The sequence below is a fragment of the Neolamprologus brichardi genome, chromosome 5 (assembly GCF_056152115.1).
Source record: "Neolamprologus brichardi isolate AB-2024 chromosome 5, ASM5615211v1, whole genome shotgun sequence".
NCBI lineage: Eukaryota > Metazoa > Chordata > Actinopteri > Cichliformes > Cichlidae > Neolamprologus > Neolamprologus brichardi.
In genome coordinates, this window is record NC_142108.1 from 16981922 (window position 1) to 17007500 (window position 25579).

Consider the following 25579-nt stretch of genomic DNA (forward strand, 5'->3'; position numbering starts at 1 on the left):
GGAAGTTTAGACTGTGTTGGAGAACATCGAAAAGAGGTTGGACAGTTCTGGAAATAAATCTTTGTACAGATGAAACCAAGATTAACTTGTGTGGGATTGATAGGAAGAGAAAAGTGTGGAGGATGAGAGAAACGGCTCATACTACGTCATCTATCAGACATGGAGACAATATTATGACATGAGCATGTACGACTGCCAGTGGACCCAGGTCAGCAGTGTTTCTTGTAGATGCGACTACTTATAGAACTAGTAGGATGAACTTTGAAGTGCACAGGGCTATACTCTCTGCCAAATGCTGCAAAACTGATCAGACTATACTTCACAGTACAAATGGATAATAGCTCAAAGCATACTGAAAGAGCAACCCAAACGTTTCTGATTGCAAAGAAATTAAATAGTCTTCAATGGTCAAGTCAGTCACCTTATCTTGACTTAGTTCAATAGAGCATGTTTTCAGTTAACTGAAGAGAAAACTAAATGAAAGAGACTGAAAAAAAGCAAAAGACTCATTCTTTTTTTTCTTTTTTCTTTTTTGCCTGTCCCGTTTGGATCTTTAGCCAACAGAATTGTTGTCTGAAGGCCAAAAAAGATGCCTAGCAAATTTACTTTACCAAGTGGATCATCATGGCCTTGCCATATTGGTCCAATTGATTGACCTTTATTATAATTATATATTTATTTGATTTTATTTTCAGTTGTTCCAGGCGGGACAGAGATGACTGGGGGATAGGACAGGCAGAAAGAAAGAATGAAAGAAAGAGAGGGAGAGAAAGACAAACAGGGAAGAAGAGATAGTGAGAAAGGAGGGAAGAAAGAAAGAAAGAAAAACACCTGGATCACCTGTTGAGAGAAGAAAAAAACAGAAGAGAAAACAAACAAAAAAGAGCAACATAATAAATATAACACTATCACAATAAACTAGCTAACAGTAGATAACAGTAGATACTAAATATTAAATGTTATTGTGCAGCACGCAAGATCAACAGGGCACAATGTGCTTTGAGGTAGCAGCCAAGAAAGGTGTAGTTTGTGTCTGTGAACACCTGTGTGTCTACCTGTGTGAACACCTGTGTGGATCAGCACACTTGTATTCAAAAGGTTTCTTCATGTAACGATCTGCTAGGGAGTGTGGGGAGCCATAGCCCTGTCCCCCAGGGCATGAAGCAGGTATGGAGGAGATCTAGGTCCCAGACATCCAGAGGGCCCAGAGTACGAGGACCCAAGGAGGACCACCAAAGGGGCACCCTCATGGGAAGAGCTGAGGAGAGCCCCAGATGAGGGATCACCCAGCAGCCACGGAGCCGAGGCCAGAGGGGGTTGCAGTGACGTGGCTCTTTTTTTGCAGAGCCCAAAAGACCCATTCAAGTGACAGATTTCCATGACTAGGTTGTACATGTACAATGACAATAAAGGGCTATTCTATTCTTCTATTCTATTTCTTCATTAAGCCATAAATTCCCTTCCTTTTTTATCTGTTCTGATGTTCCAGAGCTGTGGACCTTTAACTGTGAAAATGCTGTTTTCTGTTTGGCTGGTTTTTAGTCGTTACTAACTGTAGAGAAATTATCTCACGCCGTCTTGTAGCTTCAGATGTGCCTTACTCCCATTTGTGAGAAACAGAGAGTGAGCGTGTGGGACATGAATAAATCATGTTATGGTATTCTAACATGCATTTCTGGCCTGAGAGAATCTGCCATATTGGAGCCTGGAAGGTTTTTTTTTCCTCTCTGACTGATTTGCAGTTCAAGTGTCCCCAAATCAAAAATGAATCATTCTGTTCATTTCAAACACTACTGTTTTATTATGGACTAAAAGATTATTATTAAGAATTAATTTTGTTATTCAGAATTAAACAGTTAAATTATTATTATTTTTAAATGATCGCTACTCTTTCTGATACAGCAACATTTATTAAATACTGGGCTTTGTTGTCAAAGGAATTTCCCAAATGAAATGCGTCATTCAGCAACAACGCAGAGATGAAAAAATAATAATAAACTTATTTAGTAGCCGTTTATATTTAATTTACGATCTTTTTATTTATTTTAACATCCTGCAAAAGCTATCATCAGTATCATCAAGAACAGCTCCCACTTACAACTCCATCTAACAGTCGAGTGTCTGATGAGAACAGAGGGGACTCCTCTCGGTGTAGCTTAATACTCATATGGGATTATACGGTAATCCCACACCCACAATGTGCATGCGCAAACAGAAGTGCGTGCGTCGGACGAGGGACGGGTCGCTGTTAATTCAACGAGAAGCTGCGAACGCTCTTCAGATTCCCTGTAGAATGAGTGTTGGTGATAAAGTAAGCGAGGTAAGGTCATCTTCAACACTTTGTCTTTCAAAAAATACGAATTTTTGCTCGGGTGTGACTGTCAACTTGAGTTTGTCGTCCCGTCTCAGACTGCGGGATTAACTCCGTTACACGCAGAGCTGCATTAAGCAAAACAGATGACCAATGAAACAATAAGATGTCGTGAAGACTTAAGCATACATGACTTCGACTGGTAAACAAACCGATAAGACCCCCCATAATAAATAAATTGCATGGATGCTTATGGACGGTTACAATGGGCTCTTGTTGCCCTGTGTGAATAATTGCACCGTGTGGTGACCCACTTGGCAGACAGACTCCCGGGTATTCATATTCACGGCACAAAGCAGCTCCACAAGGACACTAATTTAAAGAGATCCAGATGAACCTGTGAGCATGTACACTTATTCTTCCTAGTGGTATTTGACTTTATTATCATTACTATTATTATTATTATCAGTTTCTGCAGCTCAGAGATCAACACTGGCAAGCAGTGTGCACATGCTGTCTGTCTCAGCTGAATGATGTATTCAGGTTCTTCAAAGTAAACTGACAATTATCAACAAAAAGCATGAGCCATGTGGTTGTTACTGAAGTTGCCAGTTGTTTCTGACATAGCTCTGTGCTTTCTGCATGCAACAATTGCTATTTTCCCACTTTTAGTGTCAATGTTTTGTGTCAAATATACAGTTTGGCCTCACAGTCCTACTGAAAAACAACACGAGTTGTCCCAGGATTGTACAGGATTATACTTGTCGTCTTGTCCCACATTTTAATATAATCGTATCCTGGCATCAGATAACAAAGACTAATCTTTTGGTTTATTTTTTTTTATTTGTAAAACCCATACAGTGCACATGCTGAATGCATGTTTATGTTAAACGTATCCATTAACATTTTTGTTTTACCTGTCTTGCAGCTCCTGGGGACTTAGAGGCCATTATCACAGTGGACTCAATCAAATCTTGACCCAGTGCCTTTTTTTTTTTGCCTCACACGCTATAAATTTGCAAAGCATGCAAAGGTGCATATATTTTCATCTTGAAAGGCAACATGCACCCACAATAGCTCATGGACAGCAAGTGCTTGGCTGACATATTGGCATCTGCGTCTCTGCATCGAGGTCAGGATGTCTAAATGTGAGCTGATAGAGCTGCAGGATCTCAGCGTAAATGATCCCATCGAGCTGGCCGCTCCAGCTGTCCACGTAGCCCCGCCGACTGCAAACCTGGGTCATCCCAGCCACTACTGTGTCGTCCGTCTGGTTGGAGATAACGTCAGCATTGAGGCCTCTGGTCATCACACAGGAGAGACTGGTGTGGGTCATGATTTCCAGCCATACAGTCATGCACATCTCACCTGGTGTGACCTGTGTGGTGAATTCATGTGGGGGCTTTATAAGCAGAGTTTACGCTGCACCAGTAAGTACTTCCACAAAAGATTTGTTTACATGATAATCCTGGTTATAATCTCTATTTCTCTCACTGTCAACACTTCCCATGAAACAAACAAAACAAACAAGTAAATCCTGATAATGCAGATCTTATTCTTTCACATCACAGACCTCCATCATCCCCTAAACACAACTCTAGCTGACAGCCTGACTATAAAATCAGTCAGTCCCTCCAAGCGTCCACATCCAAAGCACAAAACATATTCTGACAAATGCACTGCTGATTCCTAGTAGAGTAAAGTTTGCTGAAAACTTTATTCTTTTGGTTTTTCTTGCTATACACTCACCAGACACTTGGAACTGGTCCATGTGGAGATGATAACATCACACAGTTGCTGCAGATTTGTCCATGATCCAAAGCTTCCATTGCTCCACTTTCCAAAGGTGCTAAGGTTAGGTTGAGATCTGGTGACTGTGGAGGCCTACTAAGTGCAGTGAACTCACTGTCATGTTCATAGATAGATAGATAGATAGATAGATAGATAGATAGATAGATAGATAGATAGTAATAATAATATTTACACTATGAATCTAAAAAAAAGAAAAACAACTGCAGAATGAAGAGTTATAATACACCTTTATAGAGAACATTGGGAATGGTCTCCTGAAGCCTTCTTTATGGCATCAGAGTTGATTCAGTCTGAGGTAGAAGTGGCTCTGCTGCCTCTGAGGTGTGGAGTGGAGCAGGTGAGATGTTCTGTCCATGATGGAGAGCAGTTTGTTCAGTGAGCTCCTGTCCTGTCCTATCCTCCACTGACTCAAAAGCCTCCAAATTCTGAAAAAAATCAAATTCTGAAAATCCCAGTAGATCAGCGATGCCTGAAAGATTCAAACCAGCCCATCTGGCACCAACAACCACACCTTCAAGGTCACTTAAATCACCTTTCTTCTGCTTTCATTCTACTGTTCTTTTGTGAACTTTAACAGGTCATCTCGATTGGCTGATTAGATATTTTTGTGAACAAGTGGTTGATAATTTTATATAATAAACTGGCCAGTCAGTGTATATAAAAGTTATATATTAGATATTTGTTTTTAAAGATTCAAATCTTCCTAATGAACAAGTCCCATCTGCCGGGGAGATTAGAAGTAGAGAGTCGAGCAACAGAATCACAAATTCATTTTGTTCTTTTTGTGAAAGTATTTGAACATTGGAAATAGAAACAGTGTTATTCTTTGATTAATTATGTAGTATCCAGTCAGTAGTTTAGGGTTATTACATTAACTAGTAGAAAGATTTAATCGTTGCCCTTTTAAGAAGGTGCTGAAATTGAGATAAAGCAAATTTTAAATAAATAACTAAAAACATTGTGAAACTAAAGCGAGAACATCAGAGGGCAAACACAAGAAACAGACAACCCATATCCACACATATGGCCAATTTGGAAACATCAGTGGCCTTATCATCCATGTTTTTGGACTGTGGGAGGAAGCCAAAGCACAAGGAGGAAACTCATGCAGGCACAGGGAGAAAATGGCTACACAGGAAGCTTCCAGCCATTCATGAGGTTCAAACTGAGGACATGTGATGTATTCTTCACATGTTAGTTTTTCCATTCATTAGGAATTTTATCACACATTCTTTCCTAATCTGAAGGAAGCTCTGGAAAGCATCACATTTTGACTCCCTGTGTGCTACATGTAGAGCTGGGGAGCGTCTTTTCTTTTTGCCTTCCTGCTGCATGCAGCAGCGCGCTATGAAGCGATTCGACACAGCCAGGTTTTTAGGAAGGGAAAACAATTACGACTAGAAACAACGAGAAGAAGCTACACCGCAAGTCTTGACGTATATCACCCTTTAGTGATTTATCGCTCTCTTTTCGTCTCACTCTCATAGACTGCAGCTACACTTGTCACTACCGGTGCCGACCGTCCATCCAGCTGGACTGCATGACACATGGAAGTTTGTTAGCAGAGCATGCAGCTTTATCTGATGACTGCATCGAGACAGACACAAATGTGGTAAGAAAAACAAGAACACTATAATAGCAGTGTATTTGTGTAGACAGCAGTTTTCATTTGTATTTTTTCTATTTTTGTAGCTACAGAGAAATTTCAGTAGCTTGTTATTTATTTGTACAACTAGGATTTTTTTATTTTTATTTTTGCACAAAAATAAAGTGCACTTAACTCTTCCTTACTTCATATGGAGTAGGTGGGTAGGTCAAATGGAGGGAAGCTGCCCACTACTCTCGTGTCTGGTTCCCCACAGGAATACTGGGGAGTATAGATTTTAGATTATTTTGGAATTTTTCTTCTCAGTTCACTTCTTTTGGCTGCCTGCTCTCATTTATGATTGTGCACCAGCCAGACACAGTCAGATCCTTTATTATATTTTGTAAATAGTAACTTTATAACTAATAATAATATCCTTTTTTCAGTACACCTTTTACTGGGAAAACAATCAGAACAATTTAGGGACCCTGTTGTAGAAGGATGAAAGTGCATTTACAAGGCTTTTGAAGTTCTAAATGCCTGCATGTTTGGATGTGTTAGGCTCCCGGGAAAGCTGCAGCAAAGTATTGAATTCAACAAAAATAAATCCATTGGTGTAGTTGTTATAAGTGCATTTATAAATTTAGAAACATAAACATAAAAAACATTAATTAATATTAATAATGCTGAGGTTTAGATTTTTCTCCACTAAAATCCTCTGAAGTATAGATGAACAATAACATGAGGGGAAAATTGTCACTTAAGATAATTTAAGCAGATCCCATTGGGAGTAGGTTTCCCCCTCCAGATGTCATTATGGCGTTTTTACTGTCAGTGAGGAGCAAATGGTAATGGTGATGCTAGAAGAGCACTGAGTGACGGGCACCTCCAAAAATAACTATAACAGTAATCAGAAATCACTCTGAGCCTTTGAAATGACTTGTGGAAGCGCAGCAAGCAACTCATCCTTTACTCAGGAAGCCAGCAGCTGGGAGATGAACCTGCATTTCACTGTGTGTTCATCTTTCTTTCACAGTAATGTACTGGTGAGGCTGTGGCATAGTTTATCAGGCTAATTTTTTTTTTTGGTCAACTGTTTTAAGTAAATATTTCTTTATTGTTTTTTTTTCTGGCTACATAAAAAGAGCTTGTATTGAGCTGACTTTTATTTTCATACATTTGTTTTATTTCACCTTCCCTTTTTAAAACCTAGTTGTGAAGGCAAGCTTTCTGCTCACTGTATCGTGGCTTATTTGTTGTTCTTTCCATTTTCTTTTTAGGATGAACAGATCGAGTTCGGTAAACAGGAGTTAAGTGTTAGTGAGATTCAACAGAAGGTGAAGGAATATAATGCTCAGATCAGCAACAATCTCTACATGGTGGATGTGAGGAACTGAAAAAAACATTTTCATTGAGATTCACTTAAGCAAAAAATGTGCATTTTCATATAAATACATAGAGTTGTGGTCAGAGGTTTGCATACAATCATTATGATTGTATGTAAACAATCATCAGTTCTGAAGGCTTCTTCAGAACTGAAAAAAACACTTTGTTGCCATATGTCTGTGAAGGTTCTCAGTCATCCAGGTCATCGTTGTCTAAGGAGCTTGGAAAGAAAAGCGTCTGGACTTGCTTTGTTGCCGGTCACTTTCTTTCCAAGCGCCTTAGATTTTCTCTGATCCACACAGGGTTAAAAGTATACATACAAACTGTAATATATAGAAACACCTACGACTAAAAACTTCTCATTAGTAATCACGATTGACTACAATGGGTATAAAAAGCAAAAAGCATAAAAATAATTTGTTTTAAAAGCACTCATTGGATTGACCAATAATCAGAACAATGGAAAAGTCCAAGGAACTCAGTGAAGATCCAAGAAGGACAATCCTAGAGTTACAAGGCGTCATTAGAGCCATTTCCAAACAACTGGAGATTCCAAGATCATAGGTTTAAACAGTTGTACAAATGGACAACTTGTTCAGATGTGTCACCACTTTTCCAAGGTCTGGATAAAGGAAAATCGGTATGAATGTTCATAAAGAACCTAGGAACTACCAACAAGGCTCAGCATTACTGTCCACAATGAAGACAGTTTGACACACCCATGGACTTAAGGGGTTCAAACCATGAAAGAGGCCCCTGTTCCAAAATCAACACCTTCAAGCTCAACTAAAATTTGCAGCTGCTCACGTGGACAAGTTTGATCGTCAACCAAGAAAAGATTGAGCTATTTAGCCACAATGACAAGAGGTATGTTTGGAGGAGTAAAGCTGAGGCTTTCAAACCTAAGAACACCATTCCAGCTGTCAAGCATGGTGGTGGTAGCATCGTGCTCTTGGGCTGTTTTGCTGTCAGTGGTACTGGTACATTGCACAAAGTGGATGGAATGATGAATAAGCAGCTTCTGGAATGGCCTTCCCAAAGCCTCAACCTCAACCATACTAGGAATTTGCGATCTACCATTAAGAGCACCATGCCAGGAAACTAATCAATTTAAATGAACTCTACCAGTTCTGCCAAGAAAAGCAGTCAAATACCCAGCTAGAGTTATGTCAGAACCTTCACAACATGCAAAGGGATATTTAACCAAATATTTGTGGGATGTATGTATGTATATATGTGACCCTGTGTGGGTTAAAAAAAACCCAAATTAAATTTAAACTTATGCACCCAATTCTTGTTTTTTTAGTCGTAAATGTCTGACTACAACCACATCTCAGCATAGTTATGTAGATGTGTGAACATATTTCTATTCATAATATTTGTTGATAATGTATTAAACCTTTTAATTCCCATTTATATGCTATAAATCTGTCCACCCTTCAGAATAAAGATGGGTCCTACACTGGTTTCATCAAGGTCCACTTTCAGTTAGTTCGTCCCATTTCCCTCCCTCCTCCCCGTCAGAGTTTGAGCTTGATGCAGGAAGATGATTATCAGGGAAGACGGATGAAGCGGCGGACATCATTCTACCTCCCCAAAGACGCTGCAAAGCACCTACATATAAGCTCTGAAACACGGGTACGAGAAGTCATCGAAGCACTGCTCAATAAGTTCACCGTTGTGGACAATCCAGCAAAGTTTGCCTTGTTTGAACGCACAGAGAGACAGGGTCAAGGTAGGATTCCTAATATTGCGTTGTTCTTACAAACTAAAACAGAACCAATTGTTGAATCGTGAAATTCTGCTTCTCTTTCCCCTAGTGTACATGCGTAAACTGTCTGATGATGAGCGTCCTCTATACCTGCGCTTGTGCGCTGGTCCCAGTGAAACAGTCTTAAGCTTGGTTCTGAAAGAGAACGAGACAGGGGATGTAAATGTAAGTTTCCATTCTGTTCTGAGAAAGATAAACTTGTCAATATATGGTGCTTATATGGTAAATTGCTCTCTTTCACAGTGGCATGCATTTAGCTTTCCTGAGTTGTGCAACTTCCTGCGAATCCTCCAGCGGGAGGAAGAAGCACACGTAAGAGAGATCGTGAAGCGCTACGCTCTTGCTAGAGACGCGATGAAGCAAGCCATGGCCCGGATGACTACACCGGGTTGACACCGAGACACTCAGCTTCACACTGGAACAATTAGAAGACATTCTTCCATGAAAAGTGTCGATAAGAAATTTTATGTCATGGTAAAGGGGAATGAAATAGCTCAGGTGATGATGTTGTATGGGTTAGAGATTGGTAATAAAGCAGGGAGTTTGCTGTAATATTTAATGTGAATTACTTAAAGGTTCAGTTCAGGGTGATTTTGATCTAGTACAGCTATGAACTGGACTGACTCAAAACATGAAATTGTTGTGGACTAATTGATCACACTTCTTTCTTTAAACATCATGCTGCTTGATTAGATTATTTAAAGTGACATGTTAGATTTTTCTTAGTTTATCTGGTTTATCATCTTATACTCAGTTTTATTCATGTTGCGACGATGTTTTTTTTAAAATTGTGGCACTTTAATCAGCCTCTGAAAATGAGCTGAGTGAGCTGAAATGTGTGGATATTCAGACGATCTAATAAAGTGTGAAAAATGGCTGTTTAATATGAAACTTTTGATTATTTCTAACGGCGTGCCCGACTAGAAGGCCCATCGTGGGGGACCACAGTAGTGTACACATGAATATTACACTCATATGTGATTGTAGAACATCTCATTCAAATGTAGGTATTAATATGCTGATATATCAGCCTTTCTTCTAGGGGGGCTTTTGACAAAGTCTTTTGAATGTGGCTGAGATTAGGCGTCTACACAACAAACACACCCATGTGGGCCCACAGTGGGTAGGCGTGGGGCTGTGTGGACAGGGAAAACCCACCCCTCATTGCATGTGGCCCCAGTTGAGTGTGTCTACACAGGGATAGCAGCAGTTTTATCCTTTGGAGACCCTAAAAAGGTTTTCTGTGGACAGCCCACAATGTGCTTGCCTACAGAAAACTGCTTTGGGCCCCACATGGGCAAGTAGTTTTGTCTGTGTGAAGGTTTCTGTTGGCATCCCTTAGCAGCTTTGGATATCTGCAACTCACTGGTGATCAGATATGCCCTACTTCTCACCCTAAGTACCAAGACCCACAGTGAGCTATTCACTGTAGGTCAACATTGCCGCCTCTACTTCTAGCATTTCATATCACAAAGCTCAAAACATCTGAAACTGCTTTCTTGAACATTACAACACTGGACCTTTGGCATGTGGTGTAACTGGATATTGAAATCATGGCTGAGCAGCTGACAAATCAGGAGCCACTGCGTGATGTTAGCAACATGGTCCAAAATCTGAGGAATGTTTCTGGTGAATCAGTGCCATGAAAAATTAAGGCAGTTCTGAAGGCAAAAGGGAGTCCAGCCTGGTACTAATAAGGTGTATGTAGTAAAGTGTCCAATAACTGTATATGTGGCAAGGGGTGGCTATACTATTAGCTCATGAGCACGGGTGTCAAACATAAGACATGGGGGCCCAGCAAAGACTCCAATCTGTCCCAAAGTTTGGCTTTGGAAAATGCAGAGAGCAGAAATTTTGGACTTTTAGTTTTATTTTCATAGGTTTTCCAGCTTTTCCTATTGACGAAGACCTCCATCTTGGTCATACTACACCAAAGTAATTCAGTTATAGATTTATGTAATTTGGCACATTTACTTGTTATAGTTTAATCCCAAAGAATCGTGCTGATCTTTTTTTTTCCATCTACTACAGCAGCATTTCTTTATTATGTATTATGCATTTCTTTATTATGTAAAAAACTGAGAGGTGCTGTTGAATTAGCACTTCTTTTTTTAATATTAAGCTGAGGAATTAAACGTGTAGTTAAAATTCTATACACTTGAAAAAAGGGACAGTTTCACTAGTTTCGGCCCACATGAGATCAAAATGTACAAGTCACTAGTACAGAAAAGAAAATGTAGAGACATTTTCTTTTCGGTTTCATATTCCTGTCCACGTGATGGCGTTAGCTCACCACAGCGTCTCTGCACCAAGCTTCAGAGGGAAAAGACAGAAGAAGAACGTGGCCGTCAGATAGCATAAACAACTTAGCGTAGCTTTGTGTGTTATGAGGTCTGTGCTTGTACACAATTAGCGAGCCAGTAACATAAATTCATCAAAGAGAATTTCTTACCTACGAGCATACTGCTGCGCAATTTAGGTATGTGTTCCGCTAAGCTAAAGCGACGAGGAACAGCATGAACTGTTAAATCAGTCCATGCTAGCCCATGGCGACGTCAGTAAACGTTATTTTGTTTAGGAACATGTTGACCTGGCTAATGCTAGTAATAAAGCTAATGGTGATGTTAGCAGACGGTACATAAAGTGGCATAAAAGCAGCTACGATTAGTGCAGCCGGGATACGTTTCTCAGCACTGTGGTGACAGACTGATCTTGGTGTCGGGAAAGGCTTACTAGCTAACTGCTATGGCTTCAAAATGTTACCAAGTCTTCTACTAGACAGATAGAAGCAGATTTTTATGTTGTTGTGTTTGAGTTAAACTCCATATCTAACCATTTGTAATTCGTGACACCGAAGCGTGACTGCGTGCGTGATTTTTGGCTCCTGTGTTATTCTAGCACCGTCATGCTTCTGGCCTACAGCAGAAAATGATCATAACTGAACTCAGTCCGGGCTTGTCTTGATTAAAGAAAAGTCAGGTCTCGGCCTTTCTTAAAGTAGCATTTTGTAAAAAAATAACAAAATAAATAAATACCAGTTATGCCATTATGTTTTGCCTGAAAGCAGCTAAAGCTACCCTTTATTTGCCACTTTTCACAGGTGTCACACCCTGAAGGCACATTTCATCTTGTACAGTAACACTGTAGCACCACTGGCAGCCTCGGGACCCGAGAAAATAATGTGCTGCAGCTGAAGATGGGAGGTAGCGGCTCCAAATCCAAAGGATTTTGGCCTTTTTCTGGCTCAGGTAGTTCAGACGATCCAACCAAAGATGGAAATGAGCAGACACTGGCAAGAGTTCGAAGTTTCCCGGGTGCCACTCCTTTTGTCTTTACAAGAAGAAGGTAAATGTAATGTCGTCATACACCAAGACACTCATTTATGACATTGTTGTTGACTTGTGTCGTCTGTGGGTTTTTGAGTAGACTGAGGTTCCAACTCAAAAGCAGTGCTCTAAAATGATTGTTTCATGCATGTTGTCCAGCCTTATTTAAACTGGGCCATGTATGTGTGTGATGATTTTGAAAATATTTAACAGTAATGTGATACAGTGTGTTCTTTCGTAGGGGGGAAAACGTAAAGAATGGTTGAAAATGTTCTCTGTAAAAATGTTTTCGGTGAAACAGAGTTACACATTAACCTTTGGCCAACACTATTGAGAGAGAAAAAGATAAAGTCCTAAGATTTATGGTGTTTAACCAGTGAATCACACCAGATCAGCTGACGTTGTTCTCCCTGCTAATGTGTTCACTATTTTTATTCTCCACACTGTATTTAGACTGGACACAAGCAGACTTTAACAGACCTGTAGTGGTTTTAACTACCCTCTTACGCACCACTTTTATACTGAGCTGGTTGTTTGCTTTTCATTTTGTTTTGGGTGTTTTTTGTTTTTTTCCCCCTCACACTGTTAACCTTTTAAAACCAGCCATTTAACCCACAGGAAGACACTGTTTTCATTTTAGCCAACATTTCTTTCTTTCTTTCTTCTTTTTTTTGCACATCACACATGAATGGGAAGTGGCTTAAGGTGTATTCTGACACCTTAAGTTTGACATCTTAAAACCACACTTATGTGGATGTAGTGTTCTTTGTGATACACAAATTAGAGTATGTGGACCAGAAATATTTACACAATATGTGCGTAAGAAGCAAGCTAGCTTGTGTGTATTAAAAATAATTACTGTGTGCAAGTAATTTTGTGTCTTTGCTCCAGCTCAATGTTCTTTGATGAAGACGGTGACTTGGCCCATGAGTTCTACGAAGAGACGATTGTGACAAGAAACGGCCGTAAAAAAGCGAAGCTGAAGAAGATTCAGAAAAACCTCACACCTCAGGTGAGGAAATTAAAAATTTAAAGCAAGACTTTACACACTAACACCAGATCTCTGTAGCATGTGTCCAAATCGTTTTATTTTCTCGTGTCCTCACAGGGAATTATAAAGCTGGACCATCCGTGCATCCATGTAGATTTCCCAGTTGTCATCTGTGAAGCCTGACAATGTCTGAGGAGTGTCTCGGACTAGCCACTGTGTCAAGTCCGTCCTTCGGCTTCCACTGCAGATGGAAGCCCGAACCACCTTTCAAAATAACATGATCTCTTGATATATTTGATGCCCTTATGTGGACAGGCTGATGCATTGTGTGCTGAGCCTCTGCATGTGATCTGTTTTTGGCTTGTGTGCAGTTAAGACACAAAATAGGTCACCAGTGGGGATCTAGATTGGTGCCAAGCTGGGGAAAATCAGTTTACAGATCTTGGTTTGTGTGCATGTAAGTGTGACTGTGTGCAGATTAGGGATGACACATGACTGAGGCCTGAATATTTAGCAGTAGATTGTCTTCTGGTTTGATTCATAAAACTGAAAGAGTTGAAGGAGAATGTAATGTTCTTCCCTCCAAAGGGGTCTGAGCAAGAGTTGAAAAGTTGCCAGTGCACACTTACGTTTTTTGACATTATGACTCGCTTCATTATGCATGGAACAGGATCTACTTATGGGACAGCCCAATGAGTTGACAATCAGTGGCTCACAAACCCTTAATGTCACAATTTAATGTTGGAAGGACTGGCTTCAGTGACCTCAGAGCCACAAGATGTGCACCGCAGCAGTGAGTCTAATGACAGATCCTGTTGTTTTCTTTGCTGGTTTGACATACAATGTTTAACTTTTAATTTATTATAACTGTTTTTTAATTACAAAATAAAATGCTGAATTAAATCACATTCCTTTTCTGTATCCAAACTTTACAGATGAACATTTCAATGTACCGTAACTTCACACAATCACAGTTCATTATGAAATGTTCCAGTAAAAATTAATAAGAGCAGTGAAGACAAAAGAAGATTAACATGGACACTCATGTTAATCTTTTTTTTGTGCTTTTTTTTGGCCCTAGACAGTCGTCGGGGTTTCTATATTAACAGTGATGGATAGATAACTACAGTTTAATTACACAGAGGTCATGGTGGGAAATTAAGATCTTCTAGCAAGGGGAGGGGGTTAAAGCCCCTGCCATATATGGTAACCACACCTGACATTTGTAATGTGGTTAGCTCTTGGAATTTAGAGCTGCATGGGAATGGCATCAACTAATCTTGGAAACTATTCAGGTGCTTTCTGGGAATGTGGAGTCATGACTATAAAGCCATCAGTCTGGCCCTGGTGGACACTGCATTTTTCATGAGTTTTAATACAAGTAATCAAATTAAATTATGTTATTAAAGGTTTTAAAATATTTCAAGTTTCGAGGATTGGATTGGAGTACTTTTAAGTTTTCAGTAGTTTGACTTGCCAAGGCTTTGCTATCCTGTTTGAATTTGACTTCAGTAAAAGAGTTAATTATTTAAAGACAGATAAACTTTTATATAACACTCAAAGCTCATAGAAACTATTTGGCAAATAATCCTTTATATAACAGGCAGTTGAATCTTTTTACAGAGTTTTTAAACACTGGAGTGAGCTGAAGGTGGATGTGTATTTGAAATGTCGCTCTTGACCTCCACCTGCAACGAAATTAGGCACTTGTAGAGGAAATTGCGATGGCAAACCAGCACTTGGATGTAAAGCGTGTATAAGAGCATCTGCTAATGAGTTATGGATGAAGTTAAGACAGAAGTAAAGACTATCAATGCAGTCACCATGGGAAAGGGTTTTTTGACAAAGCTGTCTAATATTGCTCTTCTTAGAGGATAAAGAGTTGAGTGCCAAAATCCACTACACTTTATTGCTTTTATGAAGTGTCTCTGCTGCAGTCTTTGGGCTTTCCCCCTGCCCCCTCTGTGGTTACGTACTGTTTTCAGTCTGGGGAAGACATGCCATGTTATTACTTTTTTGTTGTTTGTTTTCTCACAGCTGAACAAATATAAAAGGCCACGAGGTGAATTGCAGTCTCAGGATTAATGAAATTGACTCTGCAAACCACATATCCTCTGGTTTTGCTGACAGGTCACATGACATTTTAAGCCATGCAGTAATGTCAATATATTCTTTTGTCTTTTTAAAGGAGTATTTAAATTATTCCACCTTCTAATAGATATATCTGACAGCTTTTTCTTAAGGTGTAAGTAATAGCACAATTGGGTTACAAAGGTCAAGAATGAAAATATGTGCTTTGTTGTTATAAGCATGTTGATGAGTTTTTCTATAAAAACTCTTTTCAAAGGAAAGAGAGTCGATAACTCAGATTGTGGAAAATAACTGGGTGGATTCGGATTAAGTGGAAAACGTGCACCTCAGTCTAGTTTACATTTCATTTGTTATTGCTGAAAACCTGACACGATAACAATCAGAGGTCACAAGCGGCAAAGTGTTACATATTACTTGGAGTTTCTGGTGGACACATTAAAAAATGCTCTTTTGGAATAATACATTTTGTGTTTAAAGGAAGAAAAAGAAAAACACAGTTTCAACAATGTTCTTATCAAGATGTGTGGAAAGAGGCACCGAATGCAACGGGAAACAGTCTGACAAGGGCAAAAAACAAGGACAGGACTATTTTTATATTCTGCGGACTGATGAGTGACATGACACGAGGCATAAAAAAGACAGGTGGAAGTAATAAATGCTACGAGACAGGAAGACTTAAACATGACACAGACAGAGTGGAAGACAGAAGGAACAAGCCCAGTGATGAGGAGAAACAATACCAGCAAAATAATAAGATCAAAACAGGGACCAGAAACTCTGTAAAGTGTAAAGTAAAAAAGTAAAACTCAAAAGTTTTAACAAAAAACCCCCCCAAAACTTTTACATTATTTTATACTTTTAAATACATCAACTTTAAATGCAGCAAATATCCTATTAACCAAATGTATTTAAGACTAGCTGTGCTTTAGAACGATGCTAATGGGGTGCCTACCAAATACATAAACACATTATTTCAAAAATTACAGTTTTATCTTTAGTCTTCTGACTGATAAAGAAAGGAGAGGTAGAGTTTACTGGACACACAGCTAATATTAAATAAACAAATCAACAGAATAAACAGTTTAAGAAATTAACGTTTTAGCTGATTTTAAACTGAATTTATGCATGTGTGTGTGTGTGTGTGTGTTCAACTAAAAAGGCTCTAATTTCCACTTTTTAGAGCTCTAGACTAAATGTTTATTTGTATTCGTAATGGATGGCGGGTGCTGTCACTTTGTTCCTGCTCATGCTCCTCGAAAGCTGCTGTCTTTCTCTGAGCTCTCACCTTCGTGTTCTAGCGTCTGGCCCTTCTCCACCTCCTCCCGTGATACTTATACATCTGACTCCCCTTCTACAATTTTGAGTACAATCCTTTCTGTCTCACTCAGCATTCTGCTTCCTGAAGTATGGGCGTAGGTTGAAAATGAGACTCCTGCTGTTTATAGTACTATTTCAGTACTAAGTTGATGTTAATAATCTCATATTTAAGATAGAAGAACATTTTTAGCAACACAAAGATAATATCTGCAAAGACATCAGTTAATCTCCTTTGTTGCTATAAAAAGTGGAAGTTGCAATGCCGGTCACTTTGAAGAAAGTCAGTGTTGTATGTTGGTCAAATCACTGCAAACAAAAAGCTCAGGCTGTCTTCTTGACAGCTCAGGAGGACACATATAGATTGCATACATTTTTATTGAGAAAGAGGTCTCAGACTCCTGTTTTTCACAGAGGAGACTGAAAACTATGTTCAGATGCAGCCTAGCAGGAACCCACCACTTACAGTAATCTGATTTAATTAGCTGAAAGGGAGCAGTCTGTGTGTCTCCAAGTGTCACAGTAAGTATTAAATTACTGTGATATTACTTACCATGATCCTGACAACATATATTAGGATCCTCGCACTGGATTATGTATTGTTTTGCAAAACCCAATGTGTTTGTGTGAATGTGGCCTACCCATGTAAAATTTACACTTGATTCATGTAAGACCCAGCAGGCAGAAATCCTGTTTGACAAGTAAAGTCACACCACTGAGTTTTAGTGATGAAAGTAGCTTCCCATATTAACTACCACGCTTTAAAATTAAGACCAGGTAAGAGTATAAAGTGAGGAGTTTGCACTTGCGTGTGCAACTTAGTGGGTGGGGTTTCCTGGACATTTAAATAGCAATGAACAACTGTTTTTGTATCCTCTGTTAGACAGATCTCTTAGGAGAACTTTCTAGACTCTTGGCACAGAGCACAAGGACTGAGCTGTATTTATTTTTAACAAGTGGACAGCTTGATTGATCCACTTTCATTTGGAGATTATAAAGTAAAAGAAAAGACTGCTGGTAAGACACATAATTACTACTCTTTTCAAAAATTACAGTTTTAAAAAGAAATCGAAGGTATTCACAGCAGTGGCATAGCACTTTTTAGTGTTTAAAAAATATCTTGAGATGTATAACTGATGCTATCAATTATATTTTAATGCAGGGGACCACTGCACATGAGAGTTTTTCTCGCTCTAAACTGCCTAACAATTCAAATCAACCTCACTGTAAAAACATTCTCTTACAGAGCACCAATGCAGATGTCTCTTAAACCTCAGCATAGAATCCATTATTTCCACAACTAAGCCTATAAAACTGAGAGGTCACCATTTCCAAAATTTAGTATGATCTGCTGGTCATTTAAGCTAGTTGATGAAAATGCATCAATAATCTATAGTGCATATCGATTTAAATACACTATATCATGGATACTAGACTTTTTTTTAAGCAAAAACTTTCGTATAGTTAATATTTTTTAGTTTGCATTTATAAAGCTCTTGTTTAAACAAAAGGAAGCAAAATAACCTTTCCATTCCACTTCCGAGTGCTGCAGTTCATCCATTCAGGTTAGGGTGATAATCAGATCTAAATCAGGAGCAAAATACTAGATTTTAATCTAAGATTCGCTTTTATCAGTGAAACCTCCTTCGGGGCAGAACTCGGAGAACAGGCTAACTTCACGAGGAGGGGAGTAGGTTTTACTGCTATGTACATTTGCCCTCAAATTCAAGCCATATGAAGCTGTGATCATGGTGAAATATTTTATTTTGTAAAGTAATGTAAAATGATAAAAACACTGTTGGGAAGATAAACGGGAAAAGGCGGATAAAATACGTCTTTCAATAACTGAACACCCCCCTGCTCAGGAAGTAAATGCAGTGAACTGTTGTTGCTCAACTGCTGCCATGGTCTGGGAGAATTGATTAATTAGTAGTCATCGATATGCATAGAAAAAAGTGAGGTTATTCCTCACATGGCAGGGCAGTGGAAAATAACTTACCCGACGATTACATGAATGGAATAAACTTAACTTCTCGGCTTCAGCGGAACAGGTTAGAATGGACACGAAGAAGACAGCCGTTAGCTAACTTAGCACGGTAGTCCGTTTCAATGAAACTTTGAGCTAACGGCGAGGTAACGTTCGGTAATGTATTTTTTTTTAAGTATATATATATATATATATATATATATATATTTATATATATGTATATATATGTTAACATTACATTTTTACCAGTAGCCTATTTAGCTATCCTCCCACAACTATTTTCAAAGTAAGTAAAAGTAGTTTTAATTTCCTTCCTGAAGAATAGAGGAAGTTTTTTTGTATTACTTTATTTGGTATTATTTGGAAATACAAATGAGTAATGAGGTAATAATGTAGTAATAGCTCACAGAAACCTTTGTGAGCAAAGCTCGCAAGCGCTTTTGCTTGCGAACGATTTCCATATCTGTATATCTAAGATTTGAACTATTTCGTTTAGGTTTTGGCTGAATTTAACAAAACTGCTTTGTCTTTTACAGACAAAGAGGGGTGAAGGGTGAGCTGTAACCATGGAGGCTGTATTTCACCCTTTCTTCACCACAACTGGCCAGCTGCCCTGGTTGCTTCTGACTGTGTTTACATCGTGGACAGCCTTTTGTTCTGCAGATATAAAGCAGACAAGAAGGCCATTATATACCCAGAAGCCAGTTCTTCTTGCCTGGAATGCCCCAACACAGGAGTGTGAACCACGACATAGAGTAACCTTATCTTTGAGCCAGTTTGACATTGTAGCGACCCCTAATGAGGGCTTTGTGGGGCAAAACCTTACAATCTTCTATAAGGAACGTCTTGGGTTGTATCCCTATTATAAGCATGATGGCAGTGCGGTGAATGAAGGCCTTCCACAGCTTGTCAGCCTCACTGAGCACTCAAAAAAGATGCCTGAAGGCCTTAAAAAATACATAAAAGTGCCAGGGGCAAAAGGTTTGGCTGTTATTGACTGGGAGGAGTGGCGCCCTATATGGGTCAGAAATTGGGATGCTAAACTTATCTATCGAAATAAATCCTGTGCAATGATAGCCAAAAAGAACCCTACATGGACCTCAAAACAAGTGGAGAAAGTTGCAGAACAAGAATTTGAGCTATCGGCTCAAAGATTCATGCAGGAGACTTTGAAACTGGCCAAGAATATGAGGCCCAATCAGCTGTGGGGCTTCTACCTGTTTCCAGATTGTTACAACCATGACTACAACAAGAATGGTCTGCAAAACTACACAGGCCACTGTCCTTCAGTGGAGGTGGACCGCAATAATCATCTCAACTGGTTGTGGATGGAATGTACAGCACTTTTCCCGTCAGTATACATGGAACCTGTGCTACGCTCAACGAGCCAAGGGCGCCTTTTTGTCCGGAACAGGGTGAAGGAGGCAATGCGCCTGGCATCTGTTGGGGATGGATTAGCACGTCCCGTTTATGTTTACACCCGACCTACCTATATCAGTCAAACGACTCTTCTAACTGAGGTTAGTTGGCTAGAACAGCATTTTATACAAGACGATTACACTTTGATCAATACAAGTGTGATTTAATTTAGATCATCATTATTATTATTATATTTACATTATGCAACAACACACAAGCAAACAAAGCCAACATTAGCCTAAATTTGATGAACATAAATATACTTTTTAAAAAATAAAACTATACCATCTGTTTCTGATGGAGACACACCAATTTGTTGTCCTTCAGCATGACCATCTTCAGGTTCTCAATTTTAATGTTTTGGTGGAGTTATTATAAAATTAAATCAGTATTTATAGTCACTTACACCTTCCATATACAGCTGTTAGGAAATCTCATTCAACTGGCAACTAGACATTAGTACTGGATATAAAATGTGTGTATATTTGACTGTCCTACTAAAACACAGGTTACTGTATGATTTCACTGAACAGCCCTGAACTGTTTTTGTTTTTAGACAGATTTGGTCTCCACAATCGGTGAGAGTGTTGCACTTGGAGCTGCAGGTGTAATCTTCTGGGGCGACACCTCTCATGCAAGCAGCAGTGTAAGAACAGTATTTTCTATGCTTCTTTGATGATGAGCTGCTTGGTGATTAGTGGTAAGTCAAGTTAACATTTCTTTTTTGTCTTCCAGGCCAACTGCTCAAGCCTAAATGATTATCTTAAGGGACCGCTGGGTCGGTACCTGCTCAATGTGTCCACAGCAGCAGAGCACTGCAGTCGTGTGCTATGTAATTTCAGCGGCCGCTGTCTTCGCAGAATATTGGACAGCGATATATATCTGCATCTCAGCCCTTCAACACACAAGATAACTAGTCAGAGTGGCCAGCTCAAGGTTACAGGAATGCTCAGCCAAACTGAGAAGACTTTTTTCCACAAGCACTTCCAGTGCCAGTGCTACAGTGGGTACAGGGGTGATGACTGTACTTTGAAAGAAAAAGAGCCCAATAGAGCCTCCTCTGTATTAGGGACTTGGCCTCTTTGCCTTTTACTTCCGCTCGGACTCCTTACTCTTCTGCATTGAGGAAACAGAGACTAACTATTTACTGTTTCAGCGAGCCTAGAAGTGGACAGTTTAGACTTTTATGCATAGATATGGAAATGATATTGATGCATTGACAATACCAAGTAATCTGAGACCTCCCCAAGCTGTTTTTGTCCTGGCATGCAGACCGATGGAACATAAATATCTGTGGGTAGCAAGTTGCAGCAACAACTTGCTGTCAGTCTGCCCCAGGGCAGCTGTAGCTTGCATCCACCAGTGTGTGAATGTGAGAGTGAATGAATAGTGGAATTGTAAAGCGCTTTGGGTGCCTAGAAAAGCGCTATATAAATGCAACCCATCATTATAACAATGGGCTGAAATGAATGTCCTACCACCAAGATTACCTTGTAGAAAATCATGTCTAAAATCAGTCTTTTCTCAAAGTAATCACCAGATAAATGGATGTTGAGTAGCTTTACAGGACCTTAGTGTAAATGTTTTACTGTCTCCATAGTGAAGAGAAGCCAAAGATAAAAGGGAACAGACGCACACATATTTACAGGTTATTGGTGCCTCATGGCAAAACAGACACTACATTATAATAGTATTATATAGTATGAATATCGAGCTCTTAAGTGTCTTATAAATGAAATACAAGCCAGTCTTAAATCTCTTTTGTATTTTTTTGCTTAGAGAAACATCAAGGATGGACCTGCTCGTTTTCAGTTCAATATTGTGCCTTAACGGGGCTACAACCGGCTCTCTTTTGCAGTTGCAGTCTTTATGTCCTTGCTTTACATTGATATAAACTCCATCATGGCTAACAATTTTATTATAACCGAACAGTGCAGAGCAAATACATACATGTTACAAGGTATCCATCAACTTAAATGGATATCATTGTGAAAACAGACTGGCAATTTAAACACAACTTGACACTATAACTGACTGTAGTTTACACATTTGCCCAACAAGCCAAATAGCCCCCAGTTTGATCCTGGGAAGACAAAACAGATCCCTTTAGGGTTTCATCAGGAAGGGCATCCGGTATAAAAAATCTACCAAGTCAAACATGTGGAGCTAACGGCTGTGGCGACCCCTGAAAGCAGGGAGCAGCTAAAAGTTCAATATAACTGATTATAGCTGATTTCAGCTTGTGTCTGATGTACTGGAATAGGCTATATGTTCGCTCCATTCATAACCAAATGTACTTGCTTTGAAAAGGATTGCTTTGAAATTGTTTGCAACTGTCTAACTGAATATTAGCCGACTGAAAAAAAAAGTTGTGTCAAGGATCTTGCCGGTGATACTGTGTGAACAGCAATTGCTGTAGGTGCAAGTTCAGAATTGTTTGTTCCCAATATAGCTGAGCAGTTGCACGTTTTATACAGTAGGAACTAGTTTCAGTAGCTAAAATGAGTTATGAAAGAAGCCAGCAGGTGGTTTTTCACAAACACGGTAGTCTCAGAATTGCACAGCTGGTGTTGAATTGTGATGTTATATGTACTTATATTGCATAGGTCTTCAAGTTCTGCACTTTACTTTCATGCAGAGTTGGACTGGGTGTCATTACATGTCGTGAGGGACGAAACTGAGTGAATACTGTCAGTGCATGACAGTGCTATAGTGGCTTTTCGCGTGTAATGTGTCACATTGGAAATACTCTGTTTCACTGTGAATCTTGCTGAAAATCAAAGGGTTGCCTCAATGGTTGTTATCTCTCTCTCCATCAGCTTTCATCTTATTTTTTTAAGAAGTATCCAAAATTTTTAAGTCTTTTTTAAATAATAAACATGATATTCTTTTACAGCAAATGTTTCTCAACATATTATTTCAAATAGTATGCAAAAAGCACAAAAATAAAGATCTTGCACAGTAAAACTTGATTAGAACGAGAACAAGAAGAAAGTTTTTAACTATTTAAAGCAGATTTTGTGATTCTGTGATCAGTAATTATGTTCAATATTAAGATAAATAATGTAACTGAAATGTACTGGTTATTGTTTCAAAGCAAATTAACAAAATCAAAGTGTTCTGTATTTAAAACATTTCATATTCGTATTTTGCATTAGAGAATTACATTATTAAAATTTCTTTATATATGATTTGTTTGTCTGTTATTTCCTTACTCTTAGCAGAAAGGAGGTTCTGCTTTGTCAGGGAGATTCTGAGCGCAAAGTCATATGAAAAAGAGCTTTTAGAGCTACCTTTAGCAGCAGTCACTTGAAGTAAGCATTTTCTGTGTGACTTTAACAGTTTGTCACATCATTGAGGAATTTTGGGAAACTTTTCTTTACATGGTTGCTTCAGTTCATAGCTTCATTTACGGGCAGCACTCTTAAGGTCTCACAACAGCATTTCAATCAGATTGAGGTTCATGATTGACTCAATGTTTGGATCAATGCCGTTTATTATAGTCAGGTCCTGTGGCACCAAAACAAACCCAAATCATCACCCCTCCACCACTGTGCTTTAATTCATATAAGAACACAAGTTAATTCTTAGTATGGAATATTTTTTAACAGAAATGACAAGTTCTGGTTGTGCATGAAATCCCTTTTTTTAGGACAGCCTATCACAATTGACTTGCGGTTCAAATACAATAAAAAAAAAAAATGTCATAAAGATTTAAAGAGTTAAGTTTGATGTGAGATAGTACTAAAAGTATGGTCTTGAGTTTGGGGGTATCCAGGTAGACATTTGAATTACATTTCAGAGATATGACTTTGGTTTATGGTTTCATCTTCTTCTTCTTTTAATTTTATAATGCTATTCTGTTTTTATCCTGTTTTATTTTTACTTTATTTAACTTGAGATGTTTTACCTTATAACATCATCTTAATATATTATAGTCAGTATTTATTTTATTTTTTACTTATTTAATATTGAAAAATATTATTGTAAAAATTTTACTTGAGATATTTGTTTTGTCATACTGTGTTTTATTTTATTGGAAAAAATACTGTACTTATATGCCAGTCTATCTTGTTATAGGTTGTTTTATACAGCGTTTGGGATAAATGGCGTGTACTGTATTTTACTTTAAAGCTTAACATTCTTTTGAGCACTCAGTTACACTTTACATTTATTATTATTTTGTTTTATTTTATTTTTATTTCTGGCGGAGCTGCAAGCTTTGTTATGTTCATTTTCTAAAAGTAAGCCAAGTATCCTTTAAAAAACAAAAATAATTCACTTCTTCGCTTTCGGGAAAGAAACTTTCAACGGGAAGTGCCGTTAAGATTAGTGTTGTGTGCAGCTCTTAAAGTGCTCCGACGAGAAAAAGTCGGTTTAAAATCGTGGTAGATTTAATTTATATCGGACAAAAATTCTTTATAATGCGTTTGCGCTACTGTCTTTCTCGTCTGTTGGTTAATATCTAGTCTACTTTGAGTTGATCGGCAACCACTCGTTCATTGACCGGGTAATTGGTTTTACTTTGTTAGAAGAATAAAGATGTGCAGCTGTCTTTAAGTACAATTTCTCCTCTCACTTTGAAAAGCTAAATTAGCCATCCAAACGAGCAGCGAACCGAAGCCTTTCAGCAACATTTCCCATCACTGGCAACCAGCAACGCCGAGGACGATGACGATAGAGAAGAAAGCCTCGCCCCTCCGTCACTGAACGTGTTTAATTGCCTCCTCTGTGTCGGTATGTTGCTGCATTATGCAGGTCGCCTCCCGCTGCGTCCCATTGTGCGGGTTTAGCTAGTACCGGAGCAATACAATTAGCTGGTGCTAGCTGTCATTTTTATTTGGCTCGATTATATTGGTCGTCTTACTGTTTTGGACTGCAGCACCAAACAATTGGAGTCACTAATCCTGGCTGTATCTAGGTTTCTTTGTTCATTCTGTTACCTTGCAAATCCACCAGTCCCCAAACATTTTTGTCCAGTGGACATTTATTAAGCACCTTTAGAGTGAACAGTGTCTCATGCGGGGTGTGCAAGGATTATTCATTTGCAGTCTGTCTCAGCTCGCATTTAGATGATTGTTTCCAAAGGATCTCACCTTCAATCTTTTAAGGAAAACCAGTTCACTTCTAAATGTTAATGTCCACCTAATTAAGTGAAGAACTGCCAAGCAACAAACACTTGGTAGCTTTACATTAAAAATTTTACCAGTCAGCTCTATTTATTAGATGTGAAGATGAAAATCAGCTGTGTTTATCAGCAATGTGACAGTAAATACTTTAACAATACAGGTGAAGTTTGCAATTTGTAACCACATATTGTGCAAGTAAAACCACAGGTTTGGGTACTAGTCCTTTCATCCATTTATACAGTGCCAGACAAATAGCACTATTGTGTGAACCGGAATAATATGAAGGGCTTTCAAACAATTTACTGTTTACCGCTTTCTCTAGATCTTTCATCTTGAGGAAATGAATTTCTTGCGTAATCGTCTCGTTGTTCTGGGCCTGGTATTGTTGGCCACGTTACTGCTCTACCTTCTGCTGCCATCCATTCGCCAGGGCAGCATGGAGCCATCCCTGGAAGCT

General features: G+C 38.9%; 4 protein-coding genes across 8 annotated transcripts in view; all 4 read left to right on the forward strand.

Moving 5' to 3' along the window:
• The first annotated feature begins 2212 nt into the window (after window positions 1-2212).
• Window positions 2213-9740, forward strand: rassf1 (Ras association domain family member 1). Of its 2 annotated transcripts, none has more exons than XM_006783322.3 (7): window positions 2213-2320; window positions 3240-3741; window positions 5611-5735; window positions 6989-7093; window positions 8538-8829; window positions 8915-9030; window positions 9109-9740. In XM_006783322.3, exons 2-7 carry the CDS (start codon window positions 3450-3452, stop codon window positions 9256-9258), a joined length of 1080 nt encoding a protein of 359 aa, XP_006783385.2. In that variant the 5' UTR covers window positions 2213-2320; window positions 3240-3449; the 3' UTR covers window positions 9259-9740. The 2 variants fall into 2 exon arrangements, with proteins under 2 accessions (XP_006783385.2, XP_035760207.2); XM_035904314.2 differs by having other exon boundaries at window positions 6989-7045.
• Window positions 9741-11176: 1436 nt separating this feature from the next.
• tusc2b (tumor suppressor 2, mitochondrial calcium regulator b) lies at window positions 11177-14088 on the forward strand. Its single transcript, XM_006783320.3, has 4 exons — window positions 11177-11344; window positions 11966-12210; window positions 13083-13203; window positions 13300-14088. The coding sequence occupies exons 2-4, from the start codon at window positions 12062-12064 to the stop codon at window positions 13363-13365; spliced, it is 336 nt and encodes a 111-aa protein (XP_006783383.1). The 5' UTR covers window positions 11177-11344; window positions 11966-12061; the 3' UTR covers window positions 13366-14088.
• Window positions 14089-17358: 3270 nt separating this feature from the next.
• hyal2b (hyaluronidase 2b) lies at window positions 17359-23184 on the forward strand. 4 transcript variants are annotated; one of them, XM_006783317.3, is made up of 4 exons: window positions 17359-17604; window positions 19111-20094; window positions 20550-20639; window positions 20729-23184. In XM_006783317.3, the coding sequence occupies exons 2-4, from the start codon at window positions 19141-19143 to the stop codon at window positions 21116-21118; spliced, it is 1434 nt and encodes a 477-aa protein (XP_006783380.1). In that variant the 5' UTR covers window positions 17359-17604; window positions 19111-19140; the 3' UTR covers window positions 21119-23184. The 4 variants fall into 4 exon arrangements, with proteins under 4 accessions (XP_006783380.1, XP_035760190.1, XP_006783377.1 ...); XM_035904297.2 differs by lacking the exon at window positions 17359-17604 and adding an exon at window positions 18448-18730; XM_006783314.3 differs by lacking the exon at window positions 17359-17604 and adding an exon at window positions 18448-18720.
• A 1158-nt stretch (window positions 23185-24342) lies between these two features.
• Window positions 24343-25579, forward strand: part of abhd14a (abhydrolase domain containing 14A) — a 5801-nt gene continuing 4564 nt past the window's right edge. The window contains exons 1-2 of the mRNA XM_006783318.3: window positions 24343-24730; window positions 25445-25579. The exon at window positions 25445-25579 is cut by the window's right edge and continues 146 nt beyond it. Coding sequence (XP_006783381.1) covers window positions 25463-25579 — 117 coding nt within the window. The 5' untranslated portion in view covers window positions 24343-24730; window positions 25445-25462. The remainder of the gene's footprint in view (window positions 24731-25444) is intronic.